The sequence below is a fragment of the Propithecus coquereli genome, unplaced genomic scaffold (genome assembly GCF_000956105.1).
Source record: "Propithecus coquereli isolate 6110/MARCELLA unplaced genomic scaffold, Pcoq_1.0 Scaffold42, whole genome shotgun sequence".
Classification (NCBI taxonomy): domain Eukaryota; kingdom Metazoa; phylum Chordata; class Mammalia; order Primates; family Indriidae; genus Propithecus; species Propithecus coquereli.
Window position 1 is genome coordinate 523,264 of NW_012149952.1, and position 21,451 is coordinate 544,714.

Here is a 21,451-nt window from a genome sequence, read left to right on the forward strand (position 1 = left end):
TATGCTGGGTCATGGGGCGGGCTCCTCCCAGGCCCCTGCAGCGATAAGCACCTCACCTCATGTGCAGAGGAGAAAGCTAAGGCAGGAGAAGGTTGGGCACCTGAGCCAGGGCTGGGACTCAGGCCTCCTGGCATTCCTCTGCCTGAGATGCAGCAAGCTCTGGTCCTAGAACAGCCCCCGAGGGACCCCCCTCACCTCGGTGGAAAGAGGCAGCCAGACAGGAAGCAGGTTTTCATGCCAATAATTTATTGAACGGAGGTCTGTACACAGGCAAACCTTACTGTGGAAACTAAGACATCAGGAGCTCTCCCCACTCCTCCAGCCCTCCAGGGTGGGATGAGGAGGGAGGAGACCTTGGGGGCAGAGGACAGGAGGGGAGATACAGCTGTAGGAGGGGGAAGGGCCAGGTTGGACAGTGGGAATCGTTTTCTTTAAGAAAAAAATTATAACAATCTATTTACACCCGGAGGCCAGGGAAGGGAAAAGGAGATGGGGGCTGGGCTGGTTCTATTTACAAGGGACACAGGAGGGGAGGGGGGTTGGAGGAGGTGGAGGAGAGGGGGCCAAGGGGGTAGGAGGTCCTCATGCCCCCAACCCCCTGTCCTTCCTTTCTTCTCTTCCCTCCCCACAACCAGTTAAAATCCTCTTAAAAAGCCCACCACAGGGTAGGCTGGTGAGGGAGGGACTGGAGGTGGGGACAGGGACTCATTAGGGGCCCAGCCAGGGCAGGAGCTTGATGGCCTACGGCCCCCTCCCAGCCCCACATGGGGCTCCCAGATGGAAGTGGAAGGGTGGCTGGCAGGGCCCTCAGGAAGAGTTATTGAGAGTTGGTGTGGTATCGGGCGACTGCCAGTCTGAGCCGGTCTGAGTCTCAGTTAAAGCTGAAGGGAAGGAGGAAGGAGTAGACAGTTAGCCTTTGCCTTTCAGACAACCCCGAGCCCCTGAGAGTAGGAATTCACTGTAAGATACTATATGTTATATTAAAACCATATTAAAAGTTGAATGCTATCACTTTAGTTTCAGGCTGGCAAACACAAATGCCAAAGGGCCAGGATGATGACACACCAGAGCGCCAGGCTTTGCACAGAGGGGCGGCTCGGACTCGGCCCTAGCTGACTACTGGCGGGAGGACAGGCAGGCTGTTGCTGCGTGATCTGATTTTCTCCCCCAAGAGAAACATGACATCTGGATTTTTACACCAAATAGCCCAGTTTTTAAAACGTAGGCAACAAATTCAACGGTTTTGTTTGTTCAGGCCAAACGTATTTTAGTTTTTCAGTTAGCATTTAAATACAAATGTAGGCAATAATGCCCTACAGAGGTGACCATTCACATGTTGTAAAATATGCTTTCTATGCCATCCAAATGTCACCAATTTAAAAATATCTGCAGGAAACTCAGCGACTGTGAGAACAGCTCCACGCTCCCCTGGCTGAGAAACGCTGCTTTAACCCGAAGCACACGGCCCCCAACTTACCTTGTGAGGACTGGGCGAGGGTGGTAGTGCCCGCTGGAGACCTCAAGTGAGGAGGGATGAGAATGGCATTGAGAGATGGTTGGATGGAGAGTTCTAGAGACAGGAATTGACATGCCCAGTCAGGGTGGAGGCAGGGCATCTAGAGACCCAGTTAGAGTTATGATGGGCACCAAAAGGGGACCCAGCTGTTGGCAAGGCCAGCTATCTGTGGACACTTTTAGCCACAGAACTCTTTAACTGAAAAACCAGAAAGAGCTCAGCACAAGGCAGATCACAGCTGAGCACAACTGAAGCAGATTCGGTTGTCCCTGAATCTGGGGGCTGTTTCCCCAAGCCCCAGGCCTTGCTTGTACTGCCCCCGACACCCCCAGATCCCCACCCTGTCTTCAACACCAAGCTCTTCACAATCTTTGGCTGGCCCTTCCGCTCCCCAGATCCCAGGCTGTGCCCTCACCACCAGGACTGAAATTGAAGAGGGGCGGGAGCGGGCGATTGTTGGGGAGCTGGGTTCCGAGACATCGCAGTTCATCAAAGAAGCTGTGGGCGCAGGCCTCTAGTGGGGAGAGCCTCGAGGACGGTGTGTACTCCAGCAGGCTAGAACAGAGCGCGATGGCCTCTGGCGGCGTTCGAGATTTGAACACCTGGGGACGCGTGCACAGGGTCATGAGGGTGAGAGGCCACGGGCACTGGCATGCTCCTGTGTCTCACTGTCGCAGTGCCCCTGGCAAGTGTGGTTGCCTGCCTCCCATAAAGCCACCTTCCAAATGAGGAAACTTAAGCACAACCACTGAGGGAGGGGTCAGTTTGTACCAGGTGAGCAGCCAGCCCAGCTTCCCCACCATAAAAAATGGGAATCTCGAATTTACTTGTGGGTCCTCAGCTTTTAAAATCCCATAAACTCTGAAATCTGATAAAAGTTACTGATCCCTGGATAACTGTTTGAATCCTCCCAACCGTGATTCTGAAGCCAAGTCACCAGAGCACATGGCCTGCAAGGAGGCCCCACCCCTCAGCCATACTGCCTGAGCCCCTGGCCTTGCCCCACCTTTGTCCAGGGATGAGCTTTAATCTGGGGAAACTTGAACTCCGTGTAGTTGGGGTTCATCTCTCGGATTTGTTCCCGGGTTGGTGTTCCCAGCACCTGTAGGGAGAGGGAGGGTCTGAGACAGGACCCCTACCTTCAGCCCTGCCCCTGCCCACCGTGGCCCTGCCCTCACCTTGATGATCTCCACCAGCTGGTCCACCCCACTGTCCCCAGGGAAGATTGGCTGGCCAAGGAGGAGCTCGGCCAGTACACAGCCAGCCGACCACACATCTGGAGGGAAATGGGGGAGGGTCAAGAACAGGCGAGCAGGGCCACCAAGCCCAGCACCCCACAAATGCTTCTATTCCTCACGGCCACCCTGAGAGGTGTCAGGAGTTCCATTTTCTCAACTCAGAGATGAAGCACCTGGCCCAAGGTCATACACAGCTTAAGAACACAAGCCTGACCTTGAACCTCCAGGTCTGCCTGACTTTGCTGCACTCTCCGGCCTAGGTATGTTTCCAGCCCTCATGGCCTCTTTCTGCTAAGAGACCCCAATGAGTTCTTCCTCTGCCTCTAGCCATGGAGGACAAACCAAACTAGGCCCAAACCTGCCAACAGGCACCTGTGTTCTTTGGGCCACAGGAAAGTAAAGCCTTAAATCCTGGACTGCCCTTTTCACTTCCCAGCCTCATCCTGCAAAGGGAAGAGCTGCAGCCTGGCAGCCTCGCCCCTCCCTGGTCTGTACCTTGACCCCGACAGCACAAGCTCGTACCTGAGGACTACACGTTCCCTCACGCTGCTGCTGAATGTTCTCTATCAAACTTTCACATTCATCCCCTCATTTCAGCTTGCCCCTCATGCCTGGAAGGTGGCACTGTCGTCCCCTCCAACAGGAAAAGACACAGGCCCTGGGAGCAGGTTGCACCTTCATGGTGGCAAAGCCTTGCCTCTCAGCTCCCACAAGGTCACCACCAGGCCCTCCCCCAGCTGAGAACAGAAGGCTGACTGGGAGGTTCCAGAGCTGGTATGGACTCTGGAGTCAGGTCAGCTTTCAAATCCCAGCCCTGCCCAGTCCCAGCAGTGAGGACGGCGGCCTCACAGCGCTAAGCCTTAGATTGCGCCTCTGTAAAACGAGCATACGATAGCATCAACCTCCCAAGTTTGTGAGGACTGAGGAGAAGAACAGATGTTAAGCTTTATCACCAAGCCTGGCACACAGCACACAGAAAGAGCTCAGAACCTGCCAAGACTGTCATTCCCCACCCCAACCCTCCCTAACTCTGACCAATGGACGAGGTGTAATCAGTGGCTCCGAAGATGAGCTCCGGGGCCCGGTAGTAGCGAGAACAGATGTAGGAGACGTTGGGCTCCCCCCGGACCAACTGCTTTGCACTGTGGGAAGAGATGGGAGGGGTAAACACAAGGCAAGGGTCGGAGTCACCCCTGCCTCTTCAGCCACCCAGCATGCCCCAGGTCAGGCCCACCTGCCAAAATCGCAGAGCTTGAGGACGGCAGTGTCGGGGTCCACCAGCAGGTTCTGGGGCTTGATGTCACGGTGACACACACCCTGGGAGTGGATGTAGGCCAAGCTCCGAAAGAGCTGGTACATGTACACCTGGGGCAGGTACAGGACAGCAGGACATCAGCCCAGCCCTTCCCACACGACACACCACTGTACCACCGTCTCGGCCTGCAGAGCCCTTCCGGGCCACTCTCCCTGCTGCCCCTACAGCTTCAGGGACGCCCTTGTTTGAAACCCTTGGTTCTCAAACTTTAGTGTACACCACAGTCACTTGGAGGACTTGTTAAAACAGAGACTGCTGGGCCCTACTCCAAGGAGTTTCTGGTCAGTGAATTCAGAATGGGGCATTCACAACAAGCCCTCCAATGCTGGTGCTGGTCCTGGGACCACGTTTTGAGAACTGCTGCTTTAATCACACCCCTTGGCAGAAACCTGCCAAGTAAGAGATATGTCGGAAGGCCTTGTCACAAAGCAGGCAGGAGTCAGACACTCAGCTTCCCCCTCACCGGGAACCACTGGCTCTGGGGAGGGCTCAGCCTCCTTAACCTGACAGCGAAAACTCCCCCGAGCCGGCGTCCTCTCCAACTCCATCCCCCCACCGCTCTCCTCCCACTGGGTAGAACAGAAGTGCCTCGGGAGCACCTTTGAGTTTTGGGCATGGCTGCATCCGCCACGGCCTAGACTAGGACCTGGCCTGTAATAATGGCTCGATTTCTCCACCGCACACAGGGCTACTTCCCACGCCACCTCCTCCCTTGTTCCCGTTCCCTTCAGCCAGAGATGCCACTTCCTTGCCCTGTGCCTGGTCTCCTCCTGGAAGCCTGCCTTGATCCTTCCCACTCCTAAACGAGGCTAGGCTCGGGGCTTCCTCTATTTCCAGAATAGCCTGTGCTCCCTCTAGCATGACAGTACCCAGCTGGTTTCACGGTTTTCTGTAACTGCTTGTCTACCCTACCAAACTGAGAGCTCATCAAGGGCAAGGCTTGGGTCTCAGTCAGTGGCGGCTCTGGAATCGCCAGTATGTGGCCCAGTATGTAGGTAGCCACAAGATAGATTCACCAAACCAGAGAACTGCCCTCCAAGGGGAGGTCCAACAGCAACAACCACTGGTAGAGCCCCCATCAGCTCACCCAGGCTTGGGGCACTTAGAGCCAGCAGGAACAGCTGCCCCAGGCAGCCTCCAACAAACAAAACCCACCCACCTCCTTCCAATGCAGCAGGCTGCTCCAGCCCCTGTTCTCCACATCATCCCTGGGCTTCATTCATTCACTCATTCATTCAAACACCTTCTGAGGCTCTGTAACACCCAGGGCACGGTGCCAGGCAATGGGGACCGAGCCTGCACAGACGATGGATGAAGATGCATTCCAGGCTCTTTGCATACTAACCTTCCTCCAACCCTAACTCCTTCCCACGTACCCCCCGACCAAGGCGCCGAAGGCCTGGCCTCCGACCTCAGCAGCTCCCCCTCTGCGTTCTTGGTTCCTACTGCGCGCTCCCTTATCCTGCGCTAATCCCAACACCCCTGGTGCCACTGCGCTCCCAGTAGGGACCTGAGCAGGTACCTTGCAGCCTCCTCAGTCCCCTGGTCAGGCTGCCTTCCTGATTCAGTCTGGCCTCGCCTTGGCCCTCCCGTGTTTGGCAAGCTCCATCGCTGGGGGTCACGGGGGCAAGGGCAGGGAACACGGAGCCTCCAGAGACCGACGTATAATTGGAGGATAAAGGAACCGATAAAAAGCAGAAGGCTCCAGAGTCCCTGGCTTTGTGAGCCCAGGCCGCAGCAGCCTGCCTGACTGCCTACCTTGACATAGATGATGGGGATGGTCAGTTTGGCCTTGGTGAAATGGCGGGCCACCCGGTACACTGTCTCGGGCACATATTCCAGCACCAGATTTAGGTAAAGCTCGTCTTTCTGCAGAGAGCAAAGAAGAGGTATGAGGCACCGTGAGAAGACTGAGGAAGCGGGGAAGGAAGGTGTGTAGGGAACCGTGGGAGGACTGGCACTCATGGGAACGGTGGGTGGGGAAATGGGTGGAGTCCAGGTGGAACACCCCCGCCGCCCCCCACCATCCCAAGGTCTCACCTTCTCCCCACTGGAGTAGAAAAAATATCTCAGCCTCACAATATTGCAGTGGTCCAGCTTACGCATAATCTGCAGCTCTCGGTTCTTGGAGGCAAAGGGAGAATTGCCTGAGAATACAACCAACTCTGTCTGCCTCCCCTCCCTAGCACCCCTCACCACAGCCCTGCTCCCCTGTTCCTCTCCATACAGCCAGGCAGCCACTCCCTGCGCCCCAGCTCCAGGCCCCTCTGGGGCATCCCCCAGTCCTCACTCCCTTCCCATACAAGCTGAAGGCCTCTGGGTTAAACCCAGACCACGAATGTGCTTTCTTCAGCCCACTCTTCTTACAAATTTCAATTTATTACAGCTATTTAAAAATCAAATGGCTCCACATAAAAATCTAGTTTTCAGCTTCTTTGGAAAAACCAGATGACGTGGCCACACGAGGCCTGCTGCCCTATGTGGCACAAGCAACAATAGACAAGCAGTGGCCATTCAGTTCACCCCGGTCCCCACCACTCTCTATTGCTTCCCCTCGAAGCATCTGAGTCCTTGGACACGTTCCTGAGCCCCAAACTCCAGGCCTCACCTTTTCCCAGAAGGCCCCATTCTCTATTCCCCTCTGGGGCCTAGAAACTCCCTGCCCCCAGGTCCCTCTCACTTCTGGAACTCAAAGGCTGACTGACACCCTGGAGCTCCTCCTGCCCATGTGTTCTCCCTGCCAAGACCCAGGCCCCGGCCTGGTTCCCTTACGGCTGGGCTCAGTCCTCCCACGTCCAGACTAGCCTAGGCGCCAAATGCTAGTCCTTCGAACATCAATTTTTCCTCAGCTTCCATCTTCTCCATCTCCTTCTAGTTCCCCGGGCCTCCGCTGGCTCACAGGGCACCTCCATCCTGTCCTGCACTTGCCAAACACCTGGGCAGAACATGACCTTCAGAACCACCTGCATCAACCTGCCAGTTTCCTTTTTTCTCTGAGAGAAGTGTAACCAAGAGGTTAGAGTAGAGTGCTTGGGAATCAGGCCAGATTCAGTCTTGACGCTGTATGACCTCAGACATTTCTCTTATCCGAGTTTTTCTGTCCCTTTGCACTTAAAATGAGCATAACAGCGTACCTACCCTCAGAGAATCTTTACGTAAGTTAAACAAGAACCTGCCTATAAAGCACTTACACTTACAAACGCCCAATAAATGTCAGCTCTCGACTCTCCTGGAATCCAAATTTCCCACCTTCCACACAAAGAACAAAAGATTTCTTCTCCTCTTCTCATTTCTTTCTTTACCCCCTTTCTCCTCTGGCCCACACTCAAATCATTCTGAAACCCCAGATTCTAGCTCTCTTGCTGGGGCTCTCCCACCAGTCATACCCAGTCCCCAAACCTCCTTGTCCCCATTCCTCCCAAGCTACCTTGAACCTCTTGTCCTGGAGAACCTTCTTGATGGCGACCAATTCCCTGGTCTCTGCCAGCCGTGCCTGGTACACAACCCCAAATGAGCCATTGCCAATCACTTTGATGTCTGTGTAAGCCACCTCTTGGGAGCGCTCTGGGCCTTGGCCTAAGGTGGCTACCACTGTGGTCACCTTCCCACTGTCACCTGGGGAACAAATGGGATACATAATCCACTGACCTTTCCTGTCTGGCCATTACCCCATCCTGGAGCTGTGAGAAAGGGAAATCTCCACAGGAAGCTCTTTGGGGGCCTGTTTGTCCCTTCCCCCTCTTTAAGGAAAAGTGGCTGCTGGAACCCTCCCAGTGACCTTTTCTCTCTTCCATCAGGGAACCCTAAATCCTGCCTCCTCCCAAATGGGAGGATATTGACACCTAAACCTCTTTGCTCTTCAAGGGTTGGCAACCCCTAATTTCCACTTCTAGAAAGTAGCAAATCACTGGCCCCTCTTGATACTGGGAGACACCAACACCCCTGAGATGTTGAATCCATCCACTCTGGGCCTACTGCCCTCTGGTTCCTCCTCTTTGGGGAAAGCTTGGCTTAACTTCTTCCTCTTAAGGGAGAAGTAACCCTGAGAGACTCCTACTTTAGGAAAGCACTAACCTTTCTCACAGCCTGGAGAATATTGACCTCTAAGTCCTCCCCTAGTGGAGTTGGTAACTTCACCACTGGTTCTTGGTGACAGAAATGAATCTCCTCTTCTAGTACGTGTACTAGTTCCCTGCCCCTCACTTTTTGGTACTTTGGGGTTAGAGAAGGCACTGACCTGACCTCCTCATCTGTGTGGTCCAGAACACCCGACCCCTCCCTGTATATGGAGGGTCTCTAATGGGCAGGCACCAAATTCTGAGAATGGTGAACCTGATCTCTTTTATCAATGGGCTATTGCTATCTCAGTCCTTTGAAGGAAAGATACAATTCCCAACTCCCATTCTCTGAATGGTACCTTGGTGCCATTCTTAGGGAATAGTGATCCCTTTTCTTTGGGGAATTGAACCAAATCCATTTTCAGGTGCCAGTGACACGTTCTTCTGGAGAGAGATGACCCTACATCACTATTGTTTTCAGAGCCAATGACACCATAACCCGGAATGATCATTGTAAAGAAGTATAATCTCAGATCCATATTCTGTGGGAAAATGACCCACTCTGCCTCCGTTCCATTTTTATTAAAGAAGACCCACCAAGCCATGTGTTTTAACAGTGACTATGGACTTGGTTTGAAGAATATGCTGACTCCCAATCTATCCTTATTTCTAAGAAGCAACAACTATTAATTCTGACCACTGGTGGTACAGCTCTACACATTTTGGGTGGGTAATGATGCCAGGCCTTGTGTTTTAGAAGGGAATGTGATCTGAGTACCAGGTTTGGAAAGCCCTGACCCTGTTCTTTGGGGACACAGTAACCCCAAATTCCTGCTTCTAAGTGATAGTCACTCCAAATCCCCATCCTCTGAAAGAGAGCAAACGCAGAGTCCCCTTTTAGGAGGGTGACTTTATTCTTGTTCTCTTAGGGGACAATAACCTTAGATCCCCATCTGCAAGCGACTGTGACCTCTGATCTTGTTCTCTAATGGATGGCAACGTCAGATCCCCGTTTTTAAGACTCAAGGACCCAAGACATCGACACTGGAATAATAGAGACTTGTAACCCTTGTTTCTTTGAGTGTTAGTAATTCTGATCCTAAACTCCAAGAGACGGTAACCCCCAAACCCCTTTTTCTGGGAGGAAGAGAGCTCAGATCCCAGTGTTGAGGAATAGTGACCTCGAGCTCCTATCTAGGCATATGAAAGAAGCTGATCAACGTTTTAAGAGCTTTGGAATCCCGATCACCTCCCCATATGGGCACTCCTAGTACTCACGGCCCAGCTTCACTCCGGGCGGCGGGAAGCTAGTGCCCGCGCCAGGGCCGCCGCTGCCTCCTCCGCCGCTGCCGCTGGGGCCACCCCCGGAGCTTGAGGCCCCCACGCCCCCACCCATGGCCCCGACCGACTGCTTCCCGAGGCCGGTGCCGCCCGGGCCAGAAGCCGAACCCCCGGGGCCGCCTCCGCCGCCTCCGCCTCCGCCGCCTGGCTCCGCGAACGAGCTGGTCCGCGCCCGGCCCGAGCCCCCAGGGCCGCCTCCCGAAGGCCCGCCGCCGCTCATGGCGCCGAGCACAGGCCCAGGTCGCGGGGCTCGGGCTACCCGGGCTGTCCCCGCCGCTGCTGCTGCCGCCGCTGCCGCCGCTGCCGCCGCCTCCCCCGGGCTCCGGCCTCTTCCAGGCCGCGCCGCTCGGGCTCCGGCTCCGGCCCAGCGCCCGCCGCGGGGCAAGCCGGGAGATGCAGTCCGACTGCCGTCTGCGCCGCCGTCACCGTCCCCGGTCCGCACAGGGAGCCGCGTGGCACGCCGGGAAATGAAGTCCGCAAAGGCCTCCGAGTACGCAGCGGGGATGACGGGTTGCGCTGCACGTCGGGAAATAGAGTCCTGGGTAATCTGTCCGCCGACGGTACCAAGGTGGGCCCCGAAGCACTCTGGGAAACAGCCTCACATTCACTCCATTGCAGCCAGTCCGGCCCTAAGCTGTGCAGTTCTGAGGCACGATGGGACACAGAGACCAGTCGCTCACTTAGTCTACTGGCGCCAGGTGCACTCTGGGAAATTGAGTCGGCGCCCGTGAACTCGCAAATCTCGGACCCTGAGGCAAGCCGGGAAATGGAGTCGTCCGCCACTCCCTCACCGCATTGCAGGTGTAAAGTCGTTTCTAAAGCACGCCGGGAAATGGAGTTCCAGGTGGTCCCTAAGCCCCAAGTGGCTACTGCAGTTCCGGAGATAAGCTAGGAAATGGAGTACGTATCGCACTCCGCCTCTTCGGTGCGCTAGGCCGCACTACCTGCCGGGAAATGTAGTCGACGCCAAGCCTTCAGTGCAGTTGCTACAGCGAGCCTTGGTGTCTTCTGGGAAATGGAGTTCAAGGCAGCCTCCCCATTGACTGAGGGGGCGGGATCGACCATGAGCCCGAAGCATGCTGGGGAATAGTGCAGACTGAATCCTGACCCTTTGTGAGGCGAGTGTGCAGAGGTTTGTTGGGAAGTGGAGTCCCACGGCCCTGTCCGGGGAGTATGAGCGAAAGGTTAAAGACCGCACTAAAAGTGTTTTAGTGCCTCTTTCATCGCCCCTAGGTCCTAAGGAAGAGCCGAGGTCGATCAAGAGAATGCTGGAAAATGGAGCCAAGCACCTTCAAGTGCCTGGTGACCACATATCAGAAAAGAAAAGAAGTCCCCTCCCTGCCCTCCGCAAAAGACTTGGAAAATAAAATTCCCGGCCGTTTCTCGGGACACTAGTCTTCGGATACAGTCTAGCTCTTTCTAGCAATGTGGTTCGCATCAGCAAACTGAGCCGAGCGTTAAAAAGACGGAAATAGAATTTGTCTTGAACCCCTATTAAGTTTTGCGTTCTCCCGCCTCTTATATTACAGGATCCGGGAGGACCCAAAACAAGGAGACAGGCTACAAGGAGTAGCCTTTGGTTTTGCGCCCTCAATGAGTCGTCCCATTTATCGATCAATACCCGGAAGAAGGGTACTCCCAAAGGGCGCTGGGAAACAGAGTTCTGTGAGTGAGTGTGTGTGTGTGCACGCGCGCGCGCCCCACCCCTCCACCAACGGAAATACTTGGGACTAGATTGAAAGCGCCTCGTGGAGTGGTGGGAAATGGAGTCTGTGGACTTCACTTTAATCCGAAACTGTGTTCCTACTAACTGTCTTGCCCTTTCTGAAGCCAGAAGAATGTCCTGGCCACTCCGTTTGTTCCTGACTGCGATTCCCAGTGAACACAGAACCGCGTCAGGTGGTAGCGCCACAGGCTTTTCAGACTACATTACCCAGAAGGCAAAGTGCGGACACACTTCCGCTACCCTCACAACGCACGTGGCTACATCCCCGCACAGCTCGGAGCGGGGCTTTCTGGGAGTTGTAGTTTCCCAGCCAAACGGTTCCTGCTGCCCTCTGACGGCAGCTCTGAGTAGGAAAGTAAAAATTTGAGTCAAGCCCCGTGACCTAGGGAATCCCATACGGGACCAAGAAGGTTCACAGGCGGCGAAACCAGGCAGGACAGCGGCGGTTACTTAACTGCCAGAACGCGTGGGACATGCGCAATGAGAAGCGTGTGGGCAACCGCCGCGAGGGGACTGGGGTCTGTGGGAATTCGAGGGTGACAGTCTGAGGAAATCTGTCAGGATGTTTGTAGGGGGTAAGAACGTTCCTGGAGGGGTGCTAGGAAGGGTTATAAGTATCTAAGAGAGGCCTATGGGTGTCTCGAGGGACTGAGGGGAGTCCGTGGAGAGGCGAAGGGCTCTTTGATGGTCTATAGGCACCTGAGAACAATTATTGGGGACCAGTGGAGAAATCTGAGGGGGCTTAAGGTGTCTGTAAAAGGTCTGTGGGAGGCTGTGAGAAATTACTGGTGACCAAGGGCATCTCTGAGCGACCTGAAGGTGTGAGAGATGGTGAGAAGCATCAGGAAGGAGTTTTGGGGGAGCTGTGGAGGTGCTGGGGGGCTACAGGTGCAAAGGAGGGGTCTCTGATGGGATGAATTAATCCTGTGAAGTGTCCTGAGAGATCTATAAAGGGCTTTCAACTTGGAAGCAACAATCTCAGAGGATATGGACAGGACCAAGGGTGTTGTCTTTCAGGAACATTTCAAGCCTGCAAATGGACTTAGGTGGGTGATTAAAGATTGGGGGAGCTGCGGGAGTTTCAAGGCCAGATGCCACCTGCGACATCCCACACAACCAGAATCTGGGTCAACAGGTCTGGTAGGGCTGTAGTCCGTCCTGACCAGCAGTTTTGGAGCTGAGCACTTAGGAATCCGCCTTAGATGTGGTTAGAGGTGCTTTGAAGGCACTAGGGTCTGGGACTGAGGACACTAGTCAGGGTCCTTCCCCACTCCCCACAGTGACGACATCCCCTTCTCCATCACCCCACCACCAACTCTGCCGCATCTATGTTGCCAGGAAACATGCCTCATCCCAACTTCCAGAAATAGCCCAGTGGCCCCCACCCTAGGGAATGACTTACATCACCCAGGAGAGGGAGCAGTTGCCTGCAGGCTGCCACGGGAGCCTCACTTTCCTGCCAGTACCCCAGCCCCGAATCTTCTCTTCGCTGCCAAGCGACATCATCTGGGACCACCCACTCTGGGCTGGCATGAGATGAGGTTTAATCGAGAGTGGGTAGCAGTTGCCAGTCAACAAACGTTTCTTCCTCCTCAGGGTTGCACGGGGTGGAGTTTTGCGGTGAATCCAGTCCAATAGGCCCTGAGCCCTCAATTCCCACTCCGTTTCTTAGCAGCTGTGTGGCCTTAGGGAGGCTCCTTCCCCTTTCTGGGCCTCAGGCACCTCACCTGCACTGGAGAGACTGGGCTTGTCTCTAAGGGCACTTCCAGCCTAGATTCCTCCTCCTGGTTCTTTCATCCTTGATTTGAGCTCTCCAATCTCAGCTTCTAGTTTTTTACAAGCTCATTTCTCACATCCTATGATCCTGAGAGCCAGAACTGGATCCAACCATCTTGGCTTTAGGGAAAAAAAATTCAGGAGTTGAAAGAACGTGGGCTTTGGCGACAGACCGCATCTGAAGTCCTGGCTCGGCCTTAAAGTCACTGAAATGAGTTGGTTGCCCCCACCTTGTTGGGTGTTCGGGGAGCCATGAGGACAGGGAGCTCCAGGGAGTGCAAAAAGGAGCTCCTGGCCTTCGCCAGGAGCTGGGGCATGGGTGACTTCACAGAGCTAGGAGAGGGAAGGTATTGCACGCAATCAGAAGAGTGAGGGCGATGAGTCTAAAGAGCTTCCAAGGACAAGCAGATCCCTATGGAACAGGGGAGCAGTCAGATACAGGGCCAGAGTATGCCTGAGACCTTAATCATCAAGCTCCAGGGGTTTTGTGCCCCAGAGGTCCGGAGATGGTTTCCCAGGCATGGATTTGACCCATTCAGATGAGGTTAGGCCCTGCGGCCACAGATCCACTGGGGAGCAAGTCCAGGACGCGACCTTCAGAATCAAGCAAAGGCTGTGGCCCTACAGTGGCTGCACCCAGCCCCTAGGACAGATCACTGCATCCAAAGGTCCAAAGTTTTATTGTTTTGAATACATTCTCCAGCAGCCCCCTACTTCCCTCCCCCCACCCTCAGTCCCCAATACAGAATAAGGCTTGACCACAGCCCCCCTACCCCACCCCCGGGGCCCCAGCTGGGAGGCAGAGGGGGCTTCCAGTTTGGTTTGAGGGCACCCCCTTCCCCATCTCCCCACCCGCCTGCCCATGGGCCAGTCCTAGGAGCAGCTGGGGGTGAAGGGGCTGGACTGGTGCTGGGGTGGGGAGTGGGAGCGGGATAGCAGGCACTTGTAGAGATTTGTGGCCCCTGGGTGGCACCCCTCTACCCTCCTCCGCACCCCCCCACCCCCCCAAAATGGAATTTTTGGTTCATCATAAAATTGTCCCTCCCTCCGCTGCTGTAACCTTGTGGGGTATGAGAAACCCAGGCACTCATGGCCCCTGGAGGGGCAGGGAAGGCAGGGCAGGGACTAAGGGTGGCTGGGGGCAGAGGGGAGAGGTACAAGAGGCAGAGAACAGGGAGGGAGACAAGGCTTTACTTCCTAAGCGATTGTAATAAAAAAGTTCCTGGGTGTTAAGGCCACAGCCTCAGTTCAAATATAAATTCCTCAGAATGGAGGTGGCCCCCTTAACTCCCCCCTCCCTCCCCCCAACACCACTTTGCCCAGAGCTTAGAAACCCACAGAGACAGGGGGCAGCCCCCAGCCCTGAGCACCCACCCACCCCCACCATTTAAAAAAAAAAAAAAGAAATTAAAGTTTTATACAAAATGTGGGGAGGGGAAAGGAAGGAGGCAGGGAAGAGACTAGAGAGCTGCCCTCACCTCCAGGGCATGGGGGGGTTAAGGCAGCGAAAGAAGCATGGGGGGTAGGGGGGACCCGGGTCCCCTGCCCACAGCCCTCAGGAATCTCGATGTTCCAGGGACAGCTGGGCTGTGGCGTGCTGGAGGTCAGAGCTCACCCGCCTGGGGGTGAGGGGCCCCCCAGCCTCCCCGGGCCCCTCCCCACGCACCTTCTTGTCCTCACCCTCATCCTCAAAGCCCCCAGCAGGGCCCCCACCCCCCTCCAGGCGACAGTCTTCACTCCAGCGCCGCTTAAAACGCAGCTTGAGGGGCATGCACTGGGCTGCCCCGGCCGCCTCGCCGGGCTCGGGCTTGGGAGGCGCGGGTGGGGCGCGGGGTGTCTTGAACACCTCGCCATCTTCCTCATCCTCATCGCTGATGTCAGTCACCTCCACCTCCTCCGACTCGCCTTCCGAGATAGGCTCCACCTTGATCTGGGGCGGTGGCGGCGGCGGTGGGGCCAGCGCCCCTGCCCCCTCGGCCAGCCCGCCCGCACCACCGCTCTTGTCAGCGCCTGCCAGAGCCTTGTCCCCAGCCGCCCGCTGCCGGCGTCCTAGTGGGGGCGGCTGCAGCTTAAACTTGAATGGGGAGGAAGAGGAAGAAGAGGATGACGAAGCCGAGGAGGGGACCGGTGGGGTCTCAGGTGCCATGGGTGGCAGCGGGCACTTGTCAGGGCGCTGGGGCTGGGGCACCACCAGCCCGGGGTAGTGCAGGAAGGCGCGGGGGCTGAGGTGGTAGTTGTAGACGCTTTGGGTGTGGGCCTGCAGGTACCGTTTCATGTCCTCAGGGCTGAAGGAGAAGTGGGAGCCTCCCCCCGAGCCACTGGGGCCCCCCCCACCACTGGGGAACATGGGGCTCAGCGTGGGGGAGGGCGTGTAGGCCAGGTGGGTGGGTGTCATGGGCAGAGCCGGCGAGAGTTGAGGGGGTAGCAGGGAGCCAGGCCCAGCCAGAGGTGACACGGGGAAGGGGCTGAGGGGTTCAGGGCCACCCCGGGGCCGGGGGTAGACACGGAAGACGCCAGGGTCATGGGGCAGGCGGGCCAGCGGGGGCCCTCGGAAGGCACCCAGCTCCGGAGGGCCGGGTGGCCGGGCCCGGGGGTCCTCTCCCAGTGGCTCCTCCAGCTCTGATGTGCCATCGCTACAGTCACTGACTGAGCCTCGGCCCAGGCGGCGGGCCACCACAGCCGAGAAGAGGGAAGATGAGGATGAAGAGCAGGCCGGTGGTGAACGGGGGTCCTCGGTGGGGGACAGCACCTCGGAGGGCGTTGAGGGAGGGAAACGGAAGTGGCTGCCACCTGATGGCACTGGTGGGGCACTCTGGGGCACTGCACCCCCTGGCAGGAGAGGAGACATGGTATCAAGGCCCTTGGCCTATCTGGGACATACACACAGACCCTGTCCTCCCTCAGAGGCCATGCCCACTCTCCCCGGCACTCACCAGCCAACCCCACGTCGATGAAAGGGTAATTAACCAGCACCAGTTTGTTGAAGTTGAACTTGTAGGTGAACCGTTTCCCCTTGGTCTTGTGCAGGATACGTTTGTTGTAGTAATAGCTGCGGGTGAGAAATACCACTGGGATGGTCAGGTACAGGGGACTCGGGTCTAGACTCCATACCTGGACACACACTTGGGTGCAAAGGGCAGCCAAGAAACACGGGCCACCAGAGAAATCAAGTGCCTGGAAGGCGAGGACCAGCTCTGCCCTCAGGTCTGGGGCTAGACTAGAGGCTCCACTGGTGACTATATTCTCTCCTCAGGACACTTGTGTCATCAAGGGGCTCAGAGAAGGACTAGGACCAGCCCAAGGTCACACAGCTAGGATGTAGCAGAGCCAGGAGCCAAACCCAAAGCTGTTCCCATGGGTGAGGGGCTTCCCAACAGGTGGGGGCTGTCCACGTCTGCTCAGGGGCCCCCAGCCCTCCTCACCGCAGGGCCCGGCTCAGCTTGTCGTAATTCATCTGGGGCTTGCACTTGCGGACACCCCAGAGCCGGGCCACCTCGTCGGGGTCCTTGATGACGAATTCCCCGTAGTCCCCCTGCCAAGCGATGACGCCCTGGTACTCCTCCTTCCGCAGCAGCTCCAGGATAAAGTGCCACAGCTGGATCTGCCTCGAGCCAGGGGACGACTCGGGCTTGTAGGCCCAGTCCGGGAAGGCAAACCCTGGGGACAGGAGGCAGGGAGTGGCCCCAGGTCAGGATGCCAAGTCCGGGGCTCTGGGCCCCATCCCAGGGTCTACCTTCTGCCCCGCCCTCAAGGTGGGGCAACCTGTCTCCCCTCAGCCAAGTCAGGACCTGGGTTAGAAGACAGTGCGTGTCTGTCTGTGTGAGGGGGCTAGACAGGAGCTAGGGGGAAGGGAAGCTGGAGCCTGCTCCGGCGACACCGGGAGAAACAGGAAACCGTCGGCGGCGGGTCCCGGGGCCAGTGCCAGGGGGCCAGGCACCAAGCCAGGCCGGCGGGCAGGGCTGCCAGTGGGGGAGGGGCAGGAAGGGGCACACGTGGCCAGCTGCGTTGGGGTGCAGCCCCCCAATCCATCCCCACTACCATTCAGAACCAGTTGTACCCCCCAGTCTCCTTCTTAGGAATACACACTGTCATTCCCCCCAAAACCTGACAGAGCCCCTACTCCCACCCAGGACCAGAGAGGAGGATTTTTTTTTCTTAAAAGGACCAGGAGGGGTGGGGTGGCTGGTTGACGATGAGGTCAGCGCTTGCACACACAGAGGCTTCTGTCTTCCCTGGAGAGTGAAACCCAGACTGTCTGAGTGGGCCCCCCCCCAAGCCCTGGACCCTCTGAGTTGCGCTGCCCTCCCCAGACCCAGGCATCCAGGCCTGACCCGGCTGGAGGGGCCCCAGCCTGGGCCTTGAGACAGAGCAGGCTCCGCTGGAGCTGTCGCCCTCTTCCCACTTCTGCCTTCTCATTCTCAGCTTCTCCCCTGCCCACCTGCCTGCCCGCCCCCAGCATTAACCTTGGGTAGAGGTTGGTGGTGGGCTGGCTGGTCCCTAGAGGGGGTGGGCAGCCTGGGGTGGGGGGGCTGCGGTTGTTGTCATTTCCCAAACCCCCGGGTAATCAGGGGCCATCAATAATTCAGCACTAGGCAGCCGGTAATGGAGGGGTGGGAGGAGGGAAAGGGGAGGAAAGGAAGGAGGGGGAAGGCAGGGCAGGGGCCCTGGTGCCACTAGAGAGAGAAGGCCAAGGTGGATTGCTAAAGATGGGCGGGGTCCCAGGTCCCAGTCAGGCCTTAAGGGTCAGTCTCCCTTCCTTGGTCTCTGCTCAAGCAGGTACCAACCCGGCCTCCCTCAGAGACTCCACCCCTGTCTGGAATCCAACCGGGGATCCCTCCCCTTGGGAACATAGGGGATCAGTAGTTCCTGCTCCCACAAGGACCATCCCCTCAAATACAGAGCTCACTGTCCCTCACGGGACCCAGGCCCCTGACTCTGGCCCTGGCTAGACTGGGATGGCCAGTATGGCATTCCCTACCCAGTCCCTGTCCCATTCAGAAATCCCAGCCTCAAACCAGCCAGCCCCTCAGGGCTCCAGGGATATGACCTCCAGCTGTTCTCAGACGGGAGTCCTATACCAGCAGTCCCTATTCCATTTAGAAGTGACAGCCCCTGATAATCCCTCCAGGGACCCCCTGGCCCATAGCCCCATCCATCTCTTGGGAATCTAGGTGTTCACCCCGTTACCCTCACTCTACTAGAGAATCCAGGTCCCAGGGTCTCCCTCAGGGCCCAGAGGCCTCTGGAACCCAGGTGACCAAACCACCAGCTCCCTGTGCCCTCACATCCCCTCCAAAAAGCTTCTGGCCCCTCTCAGGGCAGGAAGTGCCATGCTACTTCCACCCCAGCCCCAATCTGGCTCCAGACCCAGGAGGGGGGCTGAAGCCCCTGAGACATCAGTATGGGGGTGGGGGGGTTTGCTGACTTCCACCCTCCCCCCAAAATTAAAGCCACCCTTCCCAGCCCACCCGCCCCAGCCTCCGTGTCCCGGTAACCAGGCAACGTGTGTGCAGCGACAGTCCTGGGAGCGGGGGAGCAGGAGGCTAAAAATAAACTTTGCAGAAGAGAGGGAGTGAGAGAGACTACATGCAACACAAAGGGAACTCGGAAAGGAGGTGGGGGGGCTCTGGAAAGGCCTCAAGCCGCATTCTGGGAGCTGTCCCAGGCCCCCTTGTTAACCCCCTTTCCTGAGCAAACCCCCCCTCGGGGCCTGGACCCTGGCTCCCACTCCTGGCAGAGACCCTTCCCCACTCCCAGGCCCACCCCAATGCCGGCTTTCCTCGGCTTTCCTCATCGGACACAGCATACACGAGGGCCTGTTCCCAGCTTTCAGGGGGGAGTCTGAAGGGGGGGTGACGTCAGGGTGTCTCAATGGGGCTCTGTTCCCCAGGCCTTGGAGCCAGGAGCCAGGCACGGGCAAGGGGAGCATGTGTGAGTGTGTTGTGTATGCGTCCACGTGCTTAAAACAGGGAAACACCGGACCTGCACCAAGAAGGCTTGGGGGTGCAGGACCGCTGGAGCACGGGGCCCAGTGAGGCACGGAGGGAGCAGCCACACTGAGAGAGCAAAGCTGCCAGACAGGGTATAGAAGTGGCAGCAGACAGACAGGAAGGGATGGGATGGCGAGGTCCCAGAGGCACACCTGGGTCCCACAGAGGCGGAGTACGGATTCTCCCAGACAGACTGTGCAAGCCTGGGGGGACAGAACTCCCGGGAACCCCCCAACTTCACTGACTGCCCAAACTTTTTCTAAGCTACTGTGGGGGTCGGAAGGGAGGAGTGGTGACAGAGGAAGAACATGCTGGCCTCCTGGGGGGCCCTACCACCTCCCCCACTCCAGGCAGCCCTCTATGGCGCCAGAGCCGGGAAGAAAACAGGAAGTGGGAAACAGCCACGGCAGAGGAGAGAGGGGCCGGGATGGAGGATCGGATGGAAGGGTGCGTAGCGGCAGGCCGGGAGGCAGACTGAAAGATGACCGATCGGAAGGCCATTCCGGGGCCCCCGCCCCTCCCCCTCCCCGTCACAGAACCCACACACTGCTCGGCCCCCAGACAGGGTTGGGGAAGCGGCTCAGCCGGTCCCATCAGGCCAAGGCCCTTAGCAAGGAGGGAAAACGAGGCGGGGTTGTCTGGGCGCCTTGGCCCCCTCCTCGGGCGAGGGGAGGCTCCTGCTGCCCCCAGGGCCCAGCATGCCGGGAGCTAGTGAAAGCCGGGGAGTATGTGGGGCGCACGTGACTGACCCTACTGCACTCCGCACCCCTGCCCCACTCCCAGCCCCCTTCCTCGGCCCCAATCCCCCGCCACTGGAGCCCTGCCGGAGCCCTTTAAGAGCCGCCCCCACCGGCCGAGCAGGGGAGTGGGGTGGGGTGGGGAGGGTGGGCCGGTCGGGGCACACACCCGCACACAGGAGCCCCAGCCGCGGCCGCCGCCGGGGGAAGGAAACAAGTTTGAACAGCGGCGCCCGGCCCCCTTCCCCCTCCCCCGTCCCCGCCCCGGGCCGGATTCCGACGGGGTAGACGGGCAGGGGGCGGCTAGGACCCCTCCCCCTGCACGATCCGGCGCAAAGTCCAGCCCGCCCGAGCCCGGGGGCGGCGGGGGAGGGGAGGGGGGAAAGTCCGAGTGGGAGGGGGGTTAATCCCGCCGCCCCCCGACCGCCGACTGAGGGGGGAGGGGAACCTTGGCCCCTTAAGGAGGAGCAAGTTGGCGGAGGAGAGATGGGCGGAGGGAAAGACGGCCCGCTGAAAAAGAAGAGCTGGATCAGGGAGGGGGGACGAGGGGGGAGCCTCCGCGTCCCCCTTACCTTCCCCACCCTCTTCAACCCCGGGCCCCGGGCGGCGCGAGAGGAGGGTACCCCGGTCTCCCCGGAGCCACCTTAAAGCCGCGCGTTCTAAGGTCGGAAACAAAAAGTTCCTTTTTCGAACGTTCGGGCTGCGCTTTGGAACTTTGCGACTCCGCGAGGGCGGGGGAACGAGGAGCCGGCGAAGACGGGCGGGGGAGGGGCAGTGCAGCCGGGACCCCGAGTCCTGGACTCCCCACTCACGCCCTCCTCCTAGAGGCCATCCCGTATCCCTCGCTAACCTGGTGCGGGGCACGCGCCGCTGTGAAGGTCACGGGCCGGACCGCGCAACGCGGAACCGGGGATAGCGGGCCCGGTGGACAGCCACCCCCCCCGCCCTGCACACGTCCCGGCCCCCAGAGTGCAACGTGACAGAGCAGCGGGGAAGCACCTCGCCACCCCCGTGATCCCGGGAGCGGGGGAGAGCCTCGCTTGCGGGGTCCCGGTAGGTAGAGAGGACCACGACTCGCAGCACCCACACCACTCCGCCGGGAGCCTGGAATCGGGGGTCCCAGGCAGCAACCCCCGTTAGCGCCGCAAGAAGCAACAGGTCTCCAGTGCTTGGGGGTCCCCCAGAACTGGGGATCACTCGAGCTCCCCTGGACCCCTTTAGCCCCCCCAAAGTTTCTCCACCCGGTTTCCCGGGGCAACAAGTCTCCCCCACACGTGCTGCCCCCGCCCCCACCTGTGTCCGCCGGGGTCTTCATGCTGGGGGGCCCGGGGCGAGGCGCCCCGACTCCGGGCCGTGGCTCCCGGCGCCCGCGCTGCCCCGTCCCGTCCCGCGCCCGTCGGGCCGCCCTCGCCGCCTCACCCGGCCTCGCCTCTCAGAGCCTCTCCCCTCCCCGCCGCCGCCTCCCGGGTTAATATCGCACTCCGGGGCCGGGACGCCCACGCCCCCCGGCCGGCGACGTCACCGCCGCGTCGCCATGGAGACACTGTGCCCGCCCCCTCCCCGCTCACTCACACACACGCTCGCCGGCGCGCAGCCACTGAGGACCGGCCGGCGCTGGGCTTAAAGGAGCCGCGCGGCGGGGGAGGGAGGAAGGAGGGGGCGGGGGTGGGATGGGGTCCTGGGGGTCATGACCCTTCTCTGAGGCTCCAAGTCTGCAGATAACTTCAGTCCCCGGCACTCGCTACCTGCTGCCC

At 58.5% G+C, this 21,451-nt stretch overlaps 2 protein-coding genes across 3 annotated transcripts; both read right to left on the reverse strand.

Moving 5' to 3' along the window:
• Positions 1 to 225: 225 nt before the first annotated feature.
• GSK3A (glycogen synthase kinase 3 alpha) lies at positions 226 to 9,854 on the reverse strand. Its single transcript, XM_012653357.1, has 11 exons — positions 9,406 to 9,854; positions 7,497 to 7,684; positions 6,110 to 6,193; positions 5,828 to 5,938; positions 3,989 to 4,119; positions 3,790 to 3,896; positions 2,695 to 2,792; positions 2,523 to 2,618; positions 1,932 to 2,118; positions 1,478 to 1,570; positions 226 to 881 (listed from the first exon to the last, which is right to left on the reverse strand). The coding sequence occupies exons 1-11, from the start codon at positions 9,686 to 9,688 to the stop codon at positions 808 to 810; spliced, it is 1,452 nt and encodes a 483-aa protein (XP_012508811.1). The 5' UTR covers positions 9,689 to 9,854; the 3' UTR covers positions 226 to 807.
• Positions 9,855 to 13,631: 3,777 nt separating this feature from the next.
• ERF (Ets2 repressor factor) lies at positions 13,632 to 21,177 on the reverse strand. Of its 2 annotated transcripts, none has more exons than XM_012653358.1 (4): positions 20,991 to 21,177; positions 16,393 to 16,627; positions 15,904 to 16,019; positions 13,632 to 15,799 (listed from the first exon to the last, which is right to left on the reverse strand). In XM_012653358.1, exons 1-4 carry the CDS (start codon positions 21,010 to 21,012, stop codon positions 14,526 to 14,528), a joined length of 1,647 nt encoding a protein of 548 aa, XP_012508812.1. In that variant the 5' UTR covers positions 21,013 to 21,177; the 3' UTR covers positions 13,632 to 14,525. The 2 variants fall into 2 exon arrangements, with proteins under 2 accessions (XP_012508812.1, XP_012508813.1); XM_012653359.1 differs by lacking the exon at positions 20,991 to 21,177 and adding an exon at positions 20,548 to 20,643.
• Between the last annotated feature and the right edge of the window lie 274 nt (positions 21,178 to 21,451).

Bases quoted from the DNA above. Each gene is read 5' to 3' on its own strand.
- GSK3A (XM_012653357.1), bottom strand. From the start codon at position 9,688: ATGAGCGGCGGCGGGCCTTCGGGAGGCGGCCCTGGGGGCTCGGGCCGG. The intron at 5,939-6,109 runs GTGAGACCTTGG...TGCTCTCTGCAG, and splicing joins TCTACTCCAGTGGGGAGAAG to AAAGACGAGCTTTACCTAAA. The intron at 2,793-3,789 runs GTCAGAGTTAGG...ATTTCCCTCCAG, and splicing joins TGATTACACCTCGTCCATTG to ATGTGTGGTCGGCTGGCTGT.
- ERF (XM_012653358.1), bottom strand. From the start codon at position 21,012: ATGAAGACCCCGGCGGACACAG. The intron at 16,628-20,990 runs GTGGGGGCGGGG...TCCTGTCCCCAG, and splicing joins GAAGACCCCGGCGGACACAG to GGTTTGCCTTCCCGGACTGG. The intron at 16,020-16,392 runs GTGAGGAGGGCT...TCTCACCCGCAG, and splicing joins AAGCTGAGCCGGGCCCTGCG to CTATTACTACAACAAACGTA.